Here is a 22693-nt window from a genome sequence, read left to right as displayed (position 1 = left end):
TTACGTCAGTGCAAAGCTGAGTGAGGATACTCAGACCGGTGTGCTCAGCGCCAAATTTCACTTTAAACACACCCGACGACATTATAGAAGAAACTCACCATGTATTAAACAAATTAATGACGTGCATTTAAGTAAAAAAAGGTAAATTGTTTAATTCATTTATATTAGGTAATGTAATTTACTGAGATTAATTGCGATCAATCAAAATGCAAAAGTATGGTAGACCTAATTAAAACAAAAATTGTTTGGCGACACTAATTTATGTATATGGTAACACCACTGGCTGCAGCGCAGGAGTCAGAGATTCGAATCCTGGTCAGGGTGAATTGTAACATACAGGTGGGTCTTTAGGGAAGACCCTTTGCGCTACACACCAACAAATGACATCAAATTATAGAGTCAATTGCTTCTCTCTTGCTCTCAATGAAGGCGGACACGTTCCTTCCCTCTCTCTTATCCCTCCTGTTTTCCCTTCTTTGTCTTGTCTTGTACCTCTATGGAAAGTATAAATCAAAGACCCACATTTCCCTAGTGCAGATGCAGATCACCCCCTCTGGAGTCTGGCCCGGAGGTGGCCTGTCCCCATGGGGCCCGGCTGGGCACTGCCCAAAGAGGTAACATGGAACCCCCCTCCAATGGGCTCACCACACAAAGCTAACTCTTGGGACGTTGAACGTCACCTCGCTGGGGGGGAAGAAGCCTGAGCTGGTGTTCGGGGTGCAGAAGTTCCGGCTAGATCTCTCTTCGACACCAGTCCCCTCGAAAGGGGCTGGACTCTCTTCCACTCTGGCGTTGCCAGCAGTGAGAGGCGACGGGCTGGGGTGGCAATTCTTGTTGACCACCAGCTCAGAGCCTGTACGTTGGAGTTTAACTCAGTAGACGAGAGGGTAGCTTCCCTGCGCTTTCGGGTGGGGGGACGGGTCCTAACTGTTGTTTGTGCTTACTCACCAAACAGCAGCTCAGAGTACCCGCCCTTTTTGGATTCCCTCAAGGGAGTACTGGAGAGTGCTCCCTCAGGTGATTCCCTTGTTCTCCTGGGTGACTTGAACGCTCACATTGGCAACGACATTGAAACCTGGAGAGGTGTGATTGGGAAGAGCGGCTGCCCGAATCTGTTAGTGGACTTTTGTGCTTGTCACATATTGTCCATAATGAACACCATGTTCAAACATAAGAGTGTCCATATGTGCCCTTGGTACCAGGACAACCTAGGCCGCAGTTCGCTGATTGACTTTGTAGTGTTGTCATCGGATTTGCATTCTCATATTTTGGACACTTGGGTGAAGAGAGGGACGGAGCTTTTTCTATCGATAATGATGCCTGTCAGACCTGGCAGGCCCGAACGCATTGTGAGGGTCTGCTGGGAACGTCTAGCAGAGTCTCCCGTCAGAGAGAATTTCAATTCCCACCTCCAGAATAATTTTTAACATGTCACAAGGAAGGCACTGGAAATTGAGTCCGAGTTGACCATGTTACGCACCTCTATTGTCGAGGCGGCCGATTGGAGCTGTGGTCGCAAGGTGGTTGGTGCCTGTCCTAGTGGTAATCCCAGATGCGGTCAAGCTGAGAAAGGAGTCCTATCGTGTCCTTTTGGCTCATGGCACACCGGAGGCAGTGGACAAGTACCGACAGGCCAAGCGGCGCACTTTGGCGGTCGCATAACCAAAAACTCGGACATGGGAGGAGTTCGGCAAAGCCATGGAAAACGATTTCCGGACGGCTACGAAGCGATTTTGGACCACCATCCGCCACCTCAGGAAGGGGAAGCAATGCACTGTCAACATCGTGTATGGTGGAGATGGTTTGCTGTTGACCTCGACTCAGGACGTTGTGGCTTTGTGGAGGGAATACTTCGAAGACCTCCTCAATCCCACCTACACGTCTTTTTATGTGGAAGCAGTGCCGGGAAATCTGTGGTGGGCTCTCCTTTTTTGGGGGCTAAGGTTGCCGAGGTAGTCAAAAAGCTCCTCATCGGTAGGGCCCCGGGAGTGGATGAGATCTGTCCGCAGTTCCTTACGGCTCTGGATGCTGTGGAGCTGTATTGGTTGACAAGACTCTGCAGCATTGCGTGGACATCGGGGGTGGGGCCTCTGGATTGGCATACCGGGGTGGTGGTTCCTCTCTTTAAGAAGGGCAACCGGAGGGTGTGTTCCAACTATTGTGGGATCACAAGGTCTATTCATGTGTACTGGAGAAGAGGCTATGCCGGATAGTCGAACCACGGATTCAGGAGTAGCAATGTGGTTTTCTTCCTGGTCGTGGAACTGTTGACCAGATCTATACTCTAGATGTAAGGGTCCTTGAGGGTGCATGGGAGTTTGCCCAACCAATCTACATGTGCTTTGTGAACTTGGAGGCCTTCGACCGTGTCCCTTGGGAAGTCTTGTGGAGAGTGCTCAGAGAGTATGAGATATCGAACCATCTGATTGTGGCGGTCCGCTTCCTGTATGATCGGTGTCAGAGCAGTAAGTCGGATCCGTTTCCAGTGAGAGTTAGACTCCGCCAGGGCTGACCTTTGTCCCAGATTCTGTTCATAACTTTTAAGGACAGAATTTCTAGGCGCAGTCAGGGCGTTGAGGGGATCCGTTTTGGTGGCTGTAGGATTAGGTCTCTGCTTTTTGCAGATGATGTGGTCCTGATGGCTTCATCTGGCCAGGTTCTTCAGCTCTCACTGGATCAGTTCGCAGCTGAGTGTGAAGCGACTTGGATGAGAATCAACACCTCCGTCCATGGTTCTCGCCCGGAAAAGGGTGGAGTGCCCTCTCCGGGTTGGTGAGGAGATCTTGCCGCAAGTGCAATGGTTCAAATACCTTGGAGTCTTGTTCACGAGTGAGGAAACAGTGGATCGTGAGATCGACAGGCGAACCTGTGCGGTGTCTGCAGTGATGCGAACCCTGCATCGATCCGTTGAGATAAAGAAGGAGCTGAGCCGGAGGGCAAAGCTCTCAATTTACCGGTCGATCTACATTTCCATCCTCACCTATGGTCATGAGCTTTGGCTTATGACCGAAAGGACAAGATCATGGGTACAAGCAGCCGAAATGAGTTTTCTCTGTCGGGTGGCAGGACTCTCCCGTAGAGACAGGGTGAGAAGCTCTGTCATTTGGGAGGAGCTCAAAGTAAAGCCGCTGCTTACCCACGTCGAGAGGAGTCAGATGAAGTGGTTCGGGCATCTGGTCAGAATACCCCCGGATGCCTCCCTGGGGAGGTGTTTAGGGCGCGTCCGACCGGTAGGAGGCCACAGGGAATACCCAGGACACGTTGGGGAGATTATGTCTCCCGGCTGGCCTGGGAACACCTTGGGATCCCCCGGTAGGAGCTGGACGAAGTGGCTGGGGAGAAGGAAGTCTGGGCTTCTCTACTTAGGCTGCTGCCCCCGCAACCCAAGCACGGATAAGCGGAAAAAGATGAATGGATGGATGGATGGATCTATGGTCTTGTCTTGTCTTAACTCTCTTGAAGCATCTTTTTGAACTGCTCTCCAAAATCAAAACAAAGGAATTGATTAATTTCCCTCTCAACAAAATTGACAAGATATTTTGGACGAGAAGCTTTGATTCGGGGAACCTGTCTGTCCTGACAGAACATTTGTTGCTGTATACACAATAGACTCTTGGGAAAAGCGGACGGTCGTGTGCCTGGCAAGTCTTTCAGTCCTGATAACAGGACATCCGCTGATTGGAGTAAGCGTTGCCCTGGTGTATTGACAAATTTGGAAGATGCATGTAGCCGTTCAAGGTACCCTAAAGCTGCCACAAATGATTGATGATCAATTTGAGAGCCAGAATGGACAACTAGAGTAGACGATTTATTAGACTATGTCTCTGAAATCCATTCCCCTCTTACTTGAAGGAAACTTGGGAGGTTTTGATTTTGTTGGACTAGATTTCGGATGCCTCTATGGCAACCAGCTGTGTTATCGTGATATCACTGCAGAATGAGGCTAATGGCTGTGACGCTAAACGGAGCGACTTCCATAGACTACTTCTATACAGATACGCACACATACACCCCACGCACCATCTCACGCCTTCGACGCTTCACCCCTCTCAGTATGATGGGACCGGATGTACTTTTTAAGTGCAATGACAATATAATTCTGTTCTACCAGGCGTCGCCCGGGTCAACATGGCCCACGTCAGGTTTTAAGGAACCAGGACACTCTGGTGAGAAATTGGCTACTAAAACAAAAAGAAGACATTTCTATATATATGATATATAGCATTTTTCTCCCTGCCCCACTTGACAGTACACTTTACAGTATTTTATTTATAATTAAGTAATTCATTGTGCATTATTTGCGAGTGATTCTGTATATGTTGCAGTTCTTTCGTCCAAAGTGCAGTGACATCATCATGACTCCAAACCAGGCCACTGAGGGCCAAGTGCCCAAACCGCCTCCATACTCTTCACTGGTCAACCTAAGGAGACAGAAGCAAGATCAACGCAAAGAGCAACAAGCACAGGTTATGATCTAGCTCTAACATGTCAGACTTAAAAACAATTTGCTTTGTCAAATACTTGAGACAAGTTTTTACTTGAGACAAGTTTTTACTTGAGACAAGTTTTTACTTGAGAGTTAATTGAAGCTCAAAGACTTGAGACTAGTCTCTGGCTCAATTAATAAAATATAAGGCTTCAGAGCAGGGGTGCCCACACTCTTTCAGTTCTCAGCAGGCGAGCTAAATCCCAGCCGAGTCATACCAAGGACTATAAAAATGGGACCCATAACCTCCCTGCTTGGCACTCAGCAACAAAGGGTTGGGGTTGGGGGTTAAATCACCAAAATGATTCCCGGGCGCGGCGCCGCTGCTGCCCACTGCTCCCCAAGGGGATGGGACAAATGCAGAGGACAAATTTCACCACATCTAGTGTGTGTGTGACAATCATTGGTACTTTAATCTTTAAAGGCCTACTGAAACCCACTACTACCGACCACGCAGTCTGATAGTTTATATATCAATGATGAAATCTTAACATTATAACACATGCCAATACGGCCGGGTTAACTTATAAAGTGACATTTTAAATTTGCCGCTAAACTTCCGGTTCGAAACGCCTCTGAGGATGACGTATGCGTGTGACGTAGCCCGGCGAACACGGGTATGCCTTCCACATTGAAGCCGATACGAAAAAGCTCTGTTTTCATTTCATAATTCCACAGTATTCTGGACATCTGTGTTCGTGAATCTGTTTCAATCATGTTCATTGCATTATGGAGAAGGAAGCCGAGCAAGCAAAGAAGAAAGTTGTCGGTGCGAAATGGACGTATTTTTCGAACGTAGTCAGCCACAACAGTACACAGCCGGCGCTTCTTTGTTTACATTCCCGAAAGATGCAGTCAAGATGGAAGAACTCGGATAACAGAGACTCTAACCAGGAGGACTTTTGATTTGGATACACAGACGCCTGTAGAGAACTGGGACAACACAGACTCTTACCAGGATTACTTTGATTTGGATGACAAAGACGCAGACGTGCTACTGTGAGTATGCAGCTTTGGCTTTTTTTGGCGTATGTACGTAACTTTTTTAAAATATATAAGCTTTATGAACCTTGGGTTAGGTGAACGGTCTTTTGGGCTGAGTGATTGTGTGTGTTGATCATGTGTTTGAATTGTATTGGCGTGTTCTATGGAGCTAGGAGCTAGCAGAGGAGCTAGGAGCTAGCATAACACGTACCGTACCGTACGTGCGCGTCACGTACGTAACTTTTTAAAAATATATAAGCTTTATGAACCTTGGGTTAGGTGAAAGGTCTTTTGGGCTGAGTGATTGTGTGTGTTGATCAGGTGTTTGAATTGTATTGGCGTGTTCTATGGAGCTAGGAGCTAGCAGAGGAGCTAGGAGCTAGCATAACAAACACGCAGGTGTTATTATGCAGGATTAATTTGTGGCATATTAAATATAAGCCTGGTTGTGTTGTGGCTAATAGAGTATATATATGTCTTGTGTTTATTTACTGTTGTAGTCATTCCCAGCTGAATATCAGGTACCGTGAGTATGCAGCCTTGGCTGCTAAACATTCGATAACTTGACCGTATGTGCGCGTCACGTACGTAACTTTTTAAAAATATATAAGCTTTATGAACCTTGGGTTAGGTAAACGGTCTTTTGGGCTGAGTGATTGTGTGTGTTGATCAGGTGTTTGAATTGTATTGGCGTGTTCTATGGAGCTAGGAGCTAGCAGAGGAGCTAGGAGCTAGCATAACAAACACGCAGGTGTTTTTATGCAGGATTAATTTGTGGCATATTAAATATAAGCCTGGTTGTGTTGTGGCTAATAGAGTATATATATGTCTTGTGTTTATTTACTGTTGTAGTCATTCCCAGCTGAATATCAGGTCACCCCCGGCTCTCACAGCATCTTCCCTATCTGAATAGCTTCAACTCCCCACTAGTCCTTCACTTGCACTTTACTCATCCACAAATCTTTCATCCTCGCTCAAATTAATGGGGAAATTGTCGCTTTCTCGGTCCGAATCTCTCTCACTTCATGCGCCCATCATTGTAAACAATAGGGAACTTTGCGTATATGTTCAACTGACTACGTCACGCTACTTCCGGTAGGTGCAAGCCTTTTTTTTATCAGATACCAAAAGTTGCAATCTTTATCGTCGTTGTTCTATACTAAATCCTTTCAGCAAAAATATGGCAATATCGCGAAATGATCAAGTATGACACATAGAATAGATCTGCTATCCCCGTTTAAATAAAAAAAAATCATTTCAGTAGGCCTTTAATCTTACTATATATATATATATATATATATATATATATATATATATATATATATATATATATATATATATATATATATATATATATACACATACATATATTATCTTAGCGCAGGCAGGATGGAGCAGCACTTTTATAGTGAAGACAGTAACTGTGCGGTTGGTCTTTAGGCTTTTGACGACAGGTACGGCCGTGTCTGTTGAAATTAAAAGTGTTTCTCGCCTTCCTGCCGGTCTTTTTTTCTCTCACACTGGGCTTGCAGCAGCCAACGTCATCTCACAAGATCCTTATGTGCCTTGAATGACTATCAAGTGACATCATAGTGAAGATTGATGATGGCAAATTTTTAGGTCTATTTTTTCAATGCCTGGCTGGTGATCGACTGACACACCCTCTGTGACCGACCGGTATCTCGCGATCAAAGGTAATGGGCACCTCTGCTTTAGGGGTATTTGGATTGCAAATATTTGAGACTGGATTTCGTATCTGTCTCCAATGTTTTGCACTAGGCTGGGGTTAAAACTTCAAAAGCACCAAGGACCTGAAACTATGCTTATACTTTTCCTGAAAATACTACCAAACTCAAATAATTGAGACAAGAATAGCTTTAGGCTTGAAAGGAGATTTTGGATTTTAATGTAATGACTTGCGACCCATTTTTTCTCTGGCTCAAAGACAAAATTGAACTTTATCTCCTAGACTTTAGACTTGACTTGGTGTGCAGTTCAAAGACATCACACCAAACTTGGACATTATTTGCAAATAATTGAGACTAGACTGAGGCTTAACCCAAATTATCCCACTTACCCCGTAACACGTGGTTTTAGAGTAGGGTTAGTTTGCATCTTATACTTGGACTCAATCTTAGAGACTTGCGACTGAGACAAGACAATATTGTGCTACAGCTAAAAGAACATACAAGACTTTGGCTTGTCCTGCTAAGATTTGACTTTTTTAAGCGTGCGGACTCATATGACACCAAACTGATCTCCAGCTGAAATAGTTGAACCCAAACATGGACTTGACCTCCTAGACTAGAGATCTTACCTTAGATCAGTCTTTGGGAGGAGATCTCAATCAATCAATCAATCAATGTTTATTTATATAGCCCTAAATCACAAGTGTCTCAAAGGGCTGCACAAGCCACAACGACATCCTCGGTACAGAGCCCACGTACGGGCAAGGAAAAACTCACCCCAGTGGGACGTCGGTGAATGACTATGAGAAACCTTGGAGAGGACCGCATATGTGGGTAACCCCCCCCCCCCCCACCCCACCCCCCCCACCCCCCCTCTAGGGGAGACCGAAAGCAATGGATGTCGAGTGGGTCTGACATAATATTGTGAAAGTCCAGTCCACAGTGGATCCAACACATCAGCGAGAGTCCAGTCCATAGTGGGGCCAGCAGGAAACCATCCCGAGCGGAGACGGGTCAGCAGCGCAGAGATGTCCCCAACCGATGCACAGGCTAGTGGTCCACCCGGGGTCCCGACTCTGGACAGCCAGCACTTCATCCATGACCTATGCAACTCCCCCTCGCAAGGGACAGGGGAGAAGAGGAGAGAAGAAAAGAAACGGCAGATCAACTGGTCTAAAAAAGGGGGGTCCTTTTAAAGGCCTACTGAAATGATTTTTTTTTTATTCAAACGGGAATAGCAGATCCATTCTATGTGTCATACTTGATCATTTCGCAATATTGCCATATTTTTGCTGAAAGGATTTAGTAGAGAAAATCGACGATAAAGTTTGCAACTTTTGCTCGCTGATAAAAAAAAGCCTTGCCTGTACCGGAAGTAGCGTGACGTCACAGGAGCTAGTATTCCTCACAATTCCCCATTGTTTACAATGGAGCGAGAGAGATTCGGACCGAGAAAGTGATGATTACCCCATTAATTTGAGCGAGGATGAAAGATTCGTAGATGAGGAACGTTACAGTGAAGGACTTGAGAGACAGTGATGGACGTATCTTTTTTCGCTCTGACCGTAACTTAGGTACAAGCTGGCTCATTGGATTCCACACTGTCCTTTTTTTATTGTGGATCACGGATTTGTATTTTAAACCACCTCGGATACTATATCCTCTTGAAAATGAGAGTCGAGAACGCGAAATGGACATTCAGTGCCTTTTATCTCCACGACAATACATCGGCGAAATGCTTTAGCTACGAGCTAACGTGATAGCATCGTGCTTTAACTGCATATAGAAACAAAAAAATAAACCCCTGACTGGAAGGATAGATAGAAAATCAACAATACTATTAAACCGTGGACATGTAAATACACGGTTAATGCTTTCCAGGCTGGCGAAGGTTAACAATGCTGTGCTAACGACGCCATTGAAGCTAACTTAGCAACGGGACCTCACAGAGCTATGCTAAAAACATTAGCTCTCCACCTACGCCAGCCAGCCCTCATCTACTCATCAACACCCGTGCTCACCTGCGTTCCAGCGATTGGCAGAAGGACGAAGGACTTCACCCGATGCGTTTGGCGGCCCGGAGACGTAGGAAGTCAAGGTGAGGTCGGCGGCTAGCGCGGCTAGCGCTCCAACAAAGTCCTCCTGGTTGTGTTGCTGTAGTCCGCTGCTAATACACCGATCCCACCTACAACTGTCTTCTTTGCAGCCTTCATTGTTCATTGAACACATTGCAAAAGATGTCCAGAATACTGTGGAATTATGAAATGAAAACAGAGCTTTTTGTATAGGATTCTACGGGTACCATAACTTCCGTTACTCTGACTTCGTCACGCGCATACGTCATCATACCGCGACGTTTCAGCCGGATATTTCCCGGGAAGTTTTAAAAGTCACTTTATAAGTTAACCCGGCCGTATTGGCATGTGTTGCAATGTTAAGATTTCATCATTGATATATAAACTATCAGACTGCGTGGTCGGTAGTAGTAGGTTTCAGTAGGCCTTTAAAGGCTAGATTATACAAATGAGTTTTAAGATGGGACTTAAATGCTTCTACTGAGGTAGCATCTCTAACTGTTACCGGGAGGGCATTCCAGAGTACTGGAGCCCGAATAGAAAACGCTCTATAGCCCGCAGACTTTTTTTTGGCTCCGGGAATCACTAATAAGCCGGAGTTCTTTGAACGCAGATTTCTTGTCGGGACATATGGTACAATACAATCGGCAAGGTAGGCTGGAGCTAAACCGTGTAGTATTTTATACGTAAGTAGTAAAACCTTAAAGTCGCATCTTAAGTGCACAGGAAGCCAGTGCAGGTGAGCCAGTATAGGCGTAATTTGATCAAACTTTCTTGTTTTTGTCAAAAGTCTTGCAGCCGCATTTTGTACCAACTGTAATCTTTTAATGCTAGACATAGGGAGACCCGAAAATAATACGTTACAGTAATCGAGACGAGACGTAACGAACGCATGAATAATGATCTCAGCGTCGCTAGTGGACAAGATGGAACGAATTTTAGCGATATTACGGAGATGAAAGAAGGCCGTTTTAGTAACACTCTTAATGTGTGACTCAAACGAGAGAGTTGGGTCGAAGATAATACCCAGATTCTTTACCGAGTCGCCTTGTGTAATTGTTTGGTTGTCAAATGTTAAGGTGGTATTATTAAATAGATGTCGGTGTCTAGCAGGACCGATAATCAGCATTTCCGTTTTCTTAGCGTTGAGTTGCAAAAAGTTAGCGGACATCCATTGTTTAACACTAGAAGTCCCAGCATTTTTCTGTCTACCTAGAAGACCCAGAGAGGGGTCATTTGGCCCGACGCTTTTCCCGAATACACTAATCACTCATTTTGTTATGGTAATGAGGCTGTTAGGGGCAGTTTGTCTAGGTAGACAGAAAAATTATACATGTGGGAAATGCCGAAAGGAGCAATGGCAGTGCCAGGATTGTGAGTGACTGCTCAAATGTATGTCAGTCACGTTTACATGGACATGGTTTTTCATTCTTTGTAAATATGCTTTTTTCTTTGTAAATTTTTTTTTTTAAACTATTTTTGGCACACAAAAATAACAATTGCTTCTGCAACAACCCTCCACACCAAAACTGGGAAAACAGTTGCTTTTTCATTCTTTGTAAATATGTTTTGTTTTGTATTTTTTTTAACAATAAATGTCAGAGTGTTGATCCCTTCATTCTGTTGATCCTTGCAAAAACACACACAACCTACCTCAGAACTAAAGCTTGAGCTGTAAGGTCCCCTCCCCCACACAGGCTCAAGTGGCCCCCTGCCGTGTGCCACTAACAGCCACATTTTCATAACAAAAGGAGTGTCCACAGGGGGGACTAGGGGTCAAATGACCCTCTTGTGTGTTTTCTAGGTAAAAATGTCAATTGACCCTTCTCTGGGACTTCGCGTGTTAATTTCATTAAGACACGCCTCCAGCTGACTACAATCCGGCGTGTTGGTCAGCTTTAGGGGCATGTAGAGTTGAGTGTCATCAGCATAACAGTGAAAGCTAACACCGTACTTGCGTATGATGTCACCCAGCGGCAGCATGTAAATACTAAAGAGTGCAGGGCCAAGAACCGAACCCTGTGGAACTCCGCACGTTACCTTGACATAGTCCGAGGTCACATTGTTATGGGAGACGCACTGCATCCTGTCAGTAAGATAAGAGTTAAACCAAGACAAGGCTAAGTCTGACATACTAATACGTGTTTTGATACGTTCTAATAAAATATTATGATCGACGGTATCGAAAGCGGCGCTAAGATCAAGAAGCAGCAACATAGATGACGCATCAGAATCCATCGTTAGCAATAGATCATTAGTCATTTTTGCGAGGGCTGTCTCCGTAGAGTGATTTGCCCTGAAACCGGATTGAAAAGGTTCACAGAGATTGTTAGTCACTAAGTGTTCATTTAGCTGCTGTGCAACAATTTTTTCGAGAATTTTGGAAATAAACGGAAGGTGGGAGACCGGTCGGTAGTTTACCTTGAGGTCAGGATCGAGGTTAGGTCTTTTGAGCAGAGGATGAATAACCGCTTTTTTGAATGCTAGAGGAACAGTGCCGGAGGAAAGTGATAAGTTTATAATATTTAACACTGATGGACCTAATAATACAAACAGTTCCTTGATAAGTTTCCCAGGAAGTGGGTCAAGTAAACATGTTGTTTGTTTTATCCCACTTACACGCTGTAATAATTCCTCTAATGTTATTTCATCAAAAATAGAGAGACTATTTTGGAGGGCAGTGTCCGTCGTATATACAGTCGTATTTGTGTTAATAGAACCCAGTTGTACCTGGGATGCGTTGTCTTTAATCTCCTTTCTAATGAGTTCAATTTTCTTATTAAAGAAATTCATAAAATCATCTGCCGAGTGGGTGGAGCTACTGGGAGGAGTCCCTTGTTGGGTTAGTGATGCTACTGTACTAAACAGAAATTTAGGATCGTTTTTGTTGAGGCGGATGAGATTTGAGTAGTATTTAGCTTTAGCTAAGGTAAGCATGCGTTTATAAGTTATTAAACTATCACTCCATGCTTGATGGAAAACCTCAAGTTTAGTCGCGCGCCATTTGCGTTCCAGTTTTCTGCATGATAATTTATGAGCTCTAATTTCTTCTGTAAACCATGGGGTGCGCCTTTTAGGGGCCCTTTTTTGCTTTAGCGGTGCTATACTATCAATAATTTCGCGCAAGGCATCGTCAAAGTTGTTAGTGAGGTTATCAATAGAGCCGACATAATTTGGGAATGGTGCCATTACCAAAGGCAGTAGGTCAGCAAGAGTCATCGTTGTGGCAGCATTAATGTTGCGGCCGCTATAGCAGTTATTATTATTATTAGCTTGTTGACAATGAGTCAAAACTTCAAATTTTATAAGGTAATGATCGGACATTACTTTAGTATATGGAAGTATCATAACTTTGGAGGTGGTGACACCCCTGACAAGCACTAGATCTATTGTATTACCGTTGCGATGCGTGGGTTCATGTATTTGTGTAAGACCACAGCTATCAATTATGGTTTGGAGCGCCACGCACTGAGGGTCCGATGGGGTATTCATATGGATATTAAAGTCCCCCATTATAATTATATTGTCGGCGTGCGTCACTAGATCAGCAACGAACTCTGAGAATTCACTGATAAAGTCCGAATAGGGCCCAGGGGGGCGGTAGATAACAGCCAGGTCGAGAGGTAGCGGTGTGACAGACCTCATAGTAAGCACCTCAAACGATTTATATTTATTATTTAGGTTAGGGGTAAGGTTGAAATTTTCATTGTATATTAGTGCGACACCCCCTCCCCTTTTAAGAGGACGGGCAACATGCGCATTCGTATAGTTAGGAGGAGATGCCTCATTGAGCGCAAAAAATTCGTCTGGTTTGAGCCAGGTTTCGCTAAGACCAATGACGTTAATATTGTTGTCTCTAATGACCTCATTAACTAATAACGCCTTGGGAGACAATGATCTTATGTTTAAAAAGCCCATATTATAGGTATTGGGCTGTTTTGACGAGTTTTTGTTAAGATTATCCGTAGTAGCAATATTAACAATGTTGCGTGTATTATGCGTAGTGCACTTTAAATAGTTTCAACCATATCTAGGAATTGATATGACGGGAATTTTCCGATTGTTTGCTTGGTGCTGCAATAGACTGGACATATCATAATTTGCCACCTCAGTAGAATGCATGTCCACCTCTGACACAGACACAACAGAAAAAACATTATGTGAATTGTGTATTATTCTAAGAGAATTGCTATGCGTACATGGATTATCCAGCCTGGCGCTGGCTAGTTCTAGCTTAACTGACTCCTCACCCGGACTAACAGACATTGTAATTGCCCGTGACCGGGCTTGCTCTAGTGTAGTCAGTCAAGTGAGACTTAAATAGTAGTCTATGTTTCTAGACAGGATGATGGCGCCTTCCTGGTTAGGGTGAAGGCCGTCTCTCATTAGCAAGCCTGGTTTGCCCCAGAAAGAGGGCCAGTTATCAATAAACGTTAGTCCCTGTTGCCTACAGAGACTAGGCAGCCACTTGTTAAGCGAGACTAATCTGCTATATATCTCAGCATTGCCTCTCGCAGGCAGGGGGCCAGAGACAATTACTCGATGCCTGGACATCTTTCTGGCGAGATCACAAGTCCTGGCTATGTTTCTCTTTGTAATCTCTGACTGTCTCATTCTAGTGTCATTGGAGCCAACGTGTACAACTATATTCGCATAATTAGTGGTGCGATTAGCCTGTCGTACGTGTTTACTAGGCCTGTTGCGAGTTAGCTCCCTAAGATTAGCTTCAATGTCAGGTGCTTTGGCCCCGGGGATACACTTTATTGTGGCTGGTTTGCTAAGCTTTATGTTTCGGGTGATGGAGTCCCTTATGACTAAGGTGTGGTGCCTGGTAGACTGGGGTGTAGGACTAGCTAAAGAGCTAAATCTATTATGCGTCTCAACCGGTACACCGTAGCTTGTAGGCCGCTTAGGACTGCTACAAGCTGGGCTAGTTAGCTCGCTACAGCTAACGCTAGCAGATGTGTCCGCAACATCTAAAGTTACGACATTACTCTGCTCTAACTGGCGGACACGGCCCTCTAGCAGAGCCAACCTCTCCGTGAGTCTGGTGCAAGACGCGCAGGAAGCCATTACTCACAGTGTTTTCTGTCACCGAGTGAAGTTCCTGCTGTCCTCAGGGAAGTGGTCGCGGTCTGCGGGAGTAGCTTCCCACTTACCTTCTGACCGGCGCTGCCTTTCTCCGCGCTAGCTTATCAGCTAGCTAGCTAGCTGAGGAAAGGGTGGTGGGACAGAGATCGGGTGATTTGCAAGTTAAATAGTACCACTAAATATGTTTGAGAAGGGATAAAGAAAGCTGTAGAACAATTAAAAGCACACAGATAGAGCGATACTTAGCCTTTTTCGCAACAGCGAACAGACGGCGAGCAGTCTATCCACAAGTATTTTCCATTGCAATCTGTCTTACAAGGGCTTGGGTCCTGTTCACATGTCTTTCAATTCAATATTGTACTCTTTTCCTCTATCGATCTGTTGGCCATCCACCAAAGTGCTATTTTGGGGAATCTGTTGTCTTCCATCCGGAGCATTTGTCCAAACAAAATCATCCTGCGCTTATTCATGGTTTGCATCAGAAGTCCCATCTTGGTTATTTGTTGTACATCTTTGTTTATAATATGATCTCTCCATAATGTCCCTAAAATCCCTAAAATTATTTTCAAGTACCTTTGGCAAAAGGCTTTCACCTTCTGTCATTTGTCACATCTCAAATGAATTGAGTAACAGTGAGAGAACTGCTGCTTCATATGAGTTGTTGTTTCTAACTTGGTTGTTTTCTGCTCATAATCTTGTATTTATCTTCATTTAACCTTTGTCTCATTTTGCCCACTAGATAGTTTGTTTTGCATCTCTACATCTTTGAAGTATGTGTGTGTTTTCTTGAACAAAGTAGTGTCATCAGCAAAATTCAGGTCAAAAAAATTAATTTATTTCATGGTTCCAAAGTAGATTCCAAATTCATTTGAAATATTCCTATTCCAAAATCAATAATCATGAGAAAGAGGGAGGGTGACAGGATATCTCCTTGTTTGACTCTAGTATTAACTTTAAACCGGTCTGAGATCTCATCATTTAACAAGATTCAACAACCTGCATAAGACTAGAGACTAGCTCAATAACTTGTGAACCACATTAGACCAAACACAAATATTTTAAACTTAAGCTTGTGCTGGGACTTAGTCTCCAGCCTCCATTTAACACTGTACTTGGTCTCAGGCTGAACATATTAAGAAAAGATGTGTTCCCTATGCTACAGATCTTTATAGTAGACTTTAAGACTTGAACCGTAAATTCATCACATGGTCGCTGGCTCAAAGATTTGAACTTGTCCAGTGAAGACTTGAGATTAGTCATGGTCTTGAGATCAAAAACACAGGTCTGTAATAATGTGAAATAAAACAAAGGTGTCTGTGTTTTTGACTATGTAGGTAGTCCAGACTGAAATTGCCCAGTTTGAGACCAACAGGAAGAAGTTAGCCACTTCCGGCTTTGCTTCCTCTTCAGGGTAAGATAAATATCAGTTATTGTACTTTAAAAAAAAAACTTATTATTTGTCACAGTACACTCTTAGAAGTAAAGGCACTTCCTGGAACCATATAAAATACTTTGGCTTGTCCTAATAGTAGAGCCATTTGTGGTTCCTGACGGAACCCTTTATAAATGTTCTACCTGAAACCCTTCCAGAGGGTTTCACCTAGAACTGAACATACCCAGAACCATTTGTTCCCTCTAGAATCCAATTTTAGAGGATTTACAAAAAAAATGTGCTTTCACTAATAACCCTTGCTGAGGGTTCCACCCTAAACCCTTTCACCCTGTAAGGGTTTAATCTAGATCCCACACATAGGAGTGATAAGGGGTTTCACCAATCATCTTAGAATAGAGTCACACTTGCTTAAATAAGACCGTAGATTTAACCTACCTTGATTCCCTGAGGTTTCTGATTTTCAATCCAGCTTCTAATAAAATATTCATACACAGGTGATCACATAATGTGTGAATAGTAATCGTCACTGATATGTCACATCAATTTTGTAGAGAAGGGCGGCCCATGTGGTGTAATACAAACACAAAACACCAGCACTCAGCTCACACAGGGCAACAGTTAAAGTTAAAGTACCACTGATAGTCACACACACACACTAGATGTGGTGAAATTACCCTCTGAATTTCCCCCATCCCCCTGTTCCACCCCCTGGGAGGTGAGGGGAGCAGTGAGCAGCAGCGGTGGTCGCGCTCTAGAATCATTTTGGTGATTTACAGAGGCACATTACAACAGACTCTGCAGCCAGCTACTCTTCCCCACACGTTAAACTCCAGTCTTTCCCCTGAGTGACAGGGGTTTGATTCCCAGCGCTCTGCTGCCCACTGCTCCCCAAGGGGATGGGTCAAATGCAGAGGACAAATTTCACCACATCTAGTGTGTGTGTGACAATCATTGATATTTTAATCTTTAATCTTAACACCCATCCAACACTGTAGCTCTCCCGCCATCCACATTTAAGGCACCATAAATCAAATAATCAATCTCTGAAAAGAAAACTATTTTTTTTGCTCATAAGCTGCACATCAATCAATCAATCAATGTTTATTTATATAGCCCTAAATCACAAGTGTCTCAAAGGGCTGTACAAGCCACAACGACATCCTCGGTACAGAGCCCACATACGGGCAAGGAAAACTCACCCCAGTGGGACGTCAATGTGAATGACTATGAGAAACCTTGGAGAGGACCGCATATGTGGGTAACCCCCCCAGATGCACTGGCCAGTGGGTTTAACACTCTGGCTGACTGGTTAATGCAGTTGTCTGTCTTGGAGACTGGGGTTCCATGCCTCAGTGTGAAGCACTGCTCAATACATGTATGCATTTAATGATTGTATAGCATGAAATGAGGGACAATACATTTCTGGGGGAACTGCTCTTTTTTGGGAATTTTGCCTATTGTTCAAAATCATTATGAAAGACTTGACGACGGATGGATCTTTTTTCAATGGGTTCTAAATATTATATAAACATAAATAAAAGTCAGCTTACTGTGGAGCCAATGGGAGGTCCTCTATTTCGCCCATAAAATCCAATAAATAACCAATCAAAAACCGCCAACAATACAATTTACAATTCGTGACTTGCTGCAGAAGCTAACAACACCAACGGCTTCACTTCGCTGCCAAGCAACCATGAACACGACAAGACGCTGTCAATGGGACAATATATCGTTACATCCATCCATCCATCCACTTTCTACCGTTTGTCCCTTTCGGGGTCAAAACTATATAAATAAGACAAAAAACAATGTCGACAATCTCCAGGACCAGATGATCAACGGTGTACAAAAAGATGTTGCAGATCTCCAAGAACAGTGAAGACAACAAAGCATTAAAATGGGAGGTGGAGAAGCTGAAACAGGAGAATACAACATGGCGCCAACAGTCGAATGCCAAGCAGCAAGACAACAGCCATTGGACAACAGCAGTTTTGTGGAGAACATTAAAATGGTGCTAGCAGCAGTGCGCCAACAGTTGCATGCCACGCAACAAAATAACACTGATTTGAAAAGCTTCAGGGAGGAGATGGCTGCATTGAGACAACAGCTCAATGTCAGACAACAAGATATCACCACTCTGGGGAATATCAGTGTTTTAGATAACATCAAAGAGGAACTGGATCAGTTTACGCGACAGAATGACATCATCATTAAAGGGTAACGCATCAATCCTCGATCCTATGCAAGAGCAGTTGACAACAGTTGGAGAACCAGATGATATGGACGCTGCTTCAACAGCAACAAGTGGTCAACTTTCAGCAATCAAAGGGAATTGATGTCAATATTAACACTATTGATGCCTGCTTATATCTGACATCAGTGATCATCTGCCAGTTTTCATAATCTATGACAAAAACTACAAGAAGAGGAACATTGATGACAAAAAGACATTTCGAAGAATATGTACAGAACAAAGTACAAACGTTTGTATGACAGCTTTCACAAATGAACTGAGAAATCGAAATTGGGACAATGTATACAGTGAAAATGATGTAGATAATGTATATAGTATTTTTTGTATACCTTCGAGATGCTTTATGACAAACACTGTCCATTGAAACAACTTAATAGAAAGCAAAAGAAAAATAACCAACTATGTATGACAAAAGGACTGAAAAATGCTTGCAACAAGAAGAATGCATTATATAAAACATTTATAACACAAAGATCTACAGAAGCAGAAAACAAGTACAACACGTTTAAGAACACGCTAACTGCATACTACGAACAAAGAAGAAAGAATATTAGTCAATAATTGAACTGGAACAAAAACAATTTGAGAGCAACATGGGGCATCCTAAATCGCGTTATTAAAAATGGTGAGGATTATCCTAAATACTTCTCAGATGGAAATGTAAAAAAATGACAATATGAACAAAGTAGTTGAAAGCTTCAATCAGTACTTTGTGAACATTGGACCAAACCTGGAGTAAAAGATTCCAGATCCCGAGTCAGTTGAGGACTTGAATGACACTATAGACTAAATCCCAGCTCTATGTTCCTCGAAGGTGTGACAAAAGAGGAAATAATTAATATTGTAAAAAAATTTAAAACCAAGACCTCAACTAATTATAACGGAATTGATATGTAAACGATAAAAAAGGTTATTAAAGAGATTTCAGAATATTTAACATATATCAGCAACCTATCATTTCAAACCGGCAAATTCCCAGATAAAATGAAAATAGCAAAAGTCGTACCAATTTAAAAGACGGATAACAAACACCAGTTTACAAACTACAGACCTGTTTCTCTAATTCCACAATTTTCTAACATTATTGTAAAACTGTTTAAGAACAGATTGGACACATTTTATAAATAAAAATGAAACACTCACAGACAACCAATACGGATACAGAGCCAACATCTCAACATCAATGGCATTATCGAAATAACGGAAGAAATTACCAGCAATACATAGCAAAAAATGTGCTGCTGCAGTGTTTATGGATTTAACAAAAGCATTTGACACAATCAATCATAACACCTTAATAAACAAATTAGAAAGGTATGGAATCAGAGAGTTGGTCTTGAACTGGGTAAGAAGCTACTTAACCAACAGGAAGCAATACGTGAAGATAGGCAAACACACTTCTACAGAGCTGAAAATATTTTGTGGCATACCTCAGGGCTCAATACTTGGCCCAAAATTGTTCAATCTTTTTATAAACGACATTTGTAAAGTTACAAAGGACTTGAAGTTAGTATTATTTGCAGATGATACAACTGTGTTTTGATCAGGAGAGAACACACACAAGGTAATACAAATAATAACAGAAGAAATGAACAAATTAAAAAGATGGTTTGACAAAAACAGACTATCTTTGAATCTTGGTAAAACTAAAATAATGTTATTTGGTAACAGTAGAAGGGAAAATCAAACACAAGTAGACATTGAAAGGGTAAAATAAAACACATTTTGGGTGTAACAATAGATGACAAAATTAACTCGAAACCTCATGTAAAAAATATACAACAAAAAGTAGCAAGAAACATGTCAGTAATGAATAAAGCAAAAAATGTTCTGGACCAAAAATCACTTCATATTCTCTACTGCTCACTAGTATTATCATTATTTGAGTTATTGTGTAGAAATATGGGGAAACAAATACAAATGTGCGCTTCATTCACTAACAGTACAAAGAAGAACAATGATGATGAACATCTTGAACCTTTTCTTTTTTAGATAATGATTATTTATGTTTTTAATATTTGTTTACTTACTATGGTATGTTAATTAATTTATCATTTATTTATTCACTGTTCTGTTACAAACAGAGGACAGGGAAATGGGATACAATTGCTATGATATGAAAAGGGGTAGGATTAAATAAGCTCTGCTTCTTCCTACTTTTTTCAGACGTGCTGTAATGAAACAACTGGAAATATGTGATGCACAACATTGTATCGTATGGATGTTTGAAATAAACAGAAACTGAACTGAACTGACTTGAATATTGACCAAGTATTGGTGATATAATTATTATAAGCGCTAGCGCAGACAAACTACCGTATTTATAGCGGCGCCGTGATCACTACCGTGTGTCCCTATGTTTGCATCATCGATTGGTCTGCTGCTTCCTCGCTTCCTTGCTCCCTGGAAGTTTATTATAGATCATAAATTGTGCATATCACCTGGAAAGAAGAAGTCTAAGGAGGTAATCCAACAAGTTAGTGCACTTTGACAGTCATTTAGGGCCCAGAAATGGCAAAAAAATGCCGCCCCCACCCAGTTTATTTGTGGGGATTATAGTCATTCTTTTTTTAAATGGGAATATATGAACATCCCAGCAGTCGGCATTCTATATACTTTAACTTTAACTTTATTGACAGCAGACCTTGCACAGTAAGTGATGTTTTATTAGACTGTATTTGTTGGCTCTCATAAAGTCTACAGTGAGCAGTAATCAGTGACGAAGAAAAAAATACAAACGTCATGATGCGTCTTTGAAATTAGTCCGCCGCGTATTCTTAAAATTACCAAAATACATAAATATTAAAAGTTATTATAAATGTGCCGGTAACTACATTACATATATATGTATATAAAACCTCAATGGAAGCGTTTGAATTTTTTTTAGGGGCTTTGTAGGCGGAATTACATGGCCTACCATAGGCTCTATTGCAAGCAAACTTTTGATTGAATTTATTTAATATTTTAAACGCAAACAACAACAAAAACATCCATCATCATGTCTCTCATAATGATTGTGAACAATAGACAAAATTCCCCCCAAAAATGTGTTTCCCCTGTAAGACTTTGACAAAACAAGTATAATTAACTGATAAGGGTACCGGTATTCCAAACACATCTGCATTAAATATAGTACAGCAAATGTACTATATACTATACTGTACTACTACTGTATATACTATATAGTATGGCTAAACATTTGAATATTTAAGCTGTTCAAATACCCATGTTTTTTTCAACAGCCATAAAATAACTCTTCAAAAAAGAGTTTTCTGTTTTGAAATGACTCTTACAGGAACCCGCAGTTTTACAAAGAAACCTCGAAGAACCTTTTTTTCATAAAAAGGTTTTTTAGAAACAAATGGTTCTGGGTAGAATTCCTGCTCCCCAAGAATAACCCTTTTTAAACCCTTACTCTCAAGAGTGTAGGCTGAGATTTCCCCTCATACATAAACACAAATACTTGAATTAGTTCAACCTTCTTATCCTTGCTAGTGGTCTAGACGCTCCAGTGGGGGGCAGCACTCAAGGCCGTGGTGCAGGTGCAAATGACCTGATACTCCAGTCCAGCAGCAAGTACATTCAGGACATCCGTCAGAGGTTGCAAGAGAATGAAGCAGCTTCTGAGCAGAGAGAGAAAAGACGAAACAGATGCTTGATAGAGCAGCTCAAGGCCCACGAAGCTCAAGAGGTCGGTCACATTAGCTTTAATGTATCCAATGAGGCAGACACAATAATTTAATGTCATGCAAATCAAATTCATTTTATTAATTTTTTTACAACTGATTCTATCATAACTAGCTTGTCCCCTTCAGGAAAGATGGCGGGAAGAGCAGCTGGTGAGGTATCTGACAGGGCAGACTCTGCAAGAGAAACGTTTGGCAGTGCAGCTCCTCCAGATGCGCAAGCAGAAAGATGCATTCCGGCAGAACCGCCTGCTCATTGAGCAGCAGTTCCAGCAGCAGAGGGAGAAGGAATTCCGGGAAGCCCTGGAAAGGGAGGCGGTGAGTGGTGAAACATCTCTCCATCTACAAGCCTTTTCTGACCTGTTTTTTGACATTTTGTCTTTCAGGCCCTGACCAAACAAGCTCAGCTGGACCGTGCAGAGGAGATTCAACTAGAGCTTGAATTCTGCAGGAAGATGGTTGAGGATGGTGCTCAGAAAAGATCCAAGAAACACCTTGAGAACTGCAAGGATATTTTGGAGCAGATTGTGGACTTAGCTACCAAAGTTGGAGAATATCGCCTGCTCACCGCAAAGTACATACATTTTTGGATTATGAATTCTCTCATTATAGTTGTGGCATTTATTTACCTAAACTTCAAAGAGGATTGGGTAGGTGATAATTGGAGAAAGGCTCTTGGATCAGAAATTTCGAAACTTATATAAAACATAAAATATAAAATGATTGGAGCGCATGAAAAAGGTGGAAAGTAAAACGTATATCTCTCTTTAATCATGCATATAGCTACTACTCCCCCCCCCCCCCCCCCCCCCCCCACACTTGAAACCATGCGCATTATACAATGCTATGGCTAATTTATGGATTTAGTTTATGGAGCTTCACATGCCGCCAATACATTTAGCCTTTTCACATCAGGCCTATGAAATTGTTCACATTAAATGTTAAATGGTAAATGGGTTATACATGTATAGCGCTTTTATACCTTCAAGGTACTCAAAGCACTTTGACACTATTTCCACATTCACACACACATTCA

General features: G+C 42.4%; 1 protein-coding gene across 2 annotated transcripts in view; it reads left to right on the top strand.

Annotated features, from left to right (window-relative positions):
* Positions 1 to 22693, top strand: part of spef2 (sperm flagellar 2) — a 52453-nt gene that overhangs the window by 7160 nt on the left and 22600 nt on the right. For both annotated transcript variants that reach the window (XM_062025513.1, XM_062025514.1), the window contains exons 5-9: positions 4326 to 4466; positions 15659 to 15735; positions 21467 to 21662; positions 21787 to 21975; positions 22044 to 22231. In XM_062025513.1, coding sequence (XP_061881497.1) covers positions 4326 to 4466; positions 15659 to 15735; positions 21467 to 21662; positions 21787 to 21975; positions 22044 to 22231 — 791 coding nt within the window. The remainder of the gene's footprint in view (positions 1 to 4325; positions 4467 to 15658; positions 15736 to 21466; positions 21663 to 21786; positions 21976 to 22043; positions 22232 to 22693) is intronic.

This window comes from Entelurus aequoreus, linkage group LG17, assembly GCF_033978785.1.
Source record: "Entelurus aequoreus isolate RoL-2023_Sb linkage group LG17, RoL_Eaeq_v1.1, whole genome shotgun sequence".
In the NCBI taxonomy this organism is placed as follows: Eukaryota; Metazoa; Chordata; class Actinopteri; order Syngnathiformes; family Syngnathidae; genus Entelurus; species Entelurus aequoreus.
This window is presented reverse-complemented; position numbering and strand designations above follow the sequence as displayed.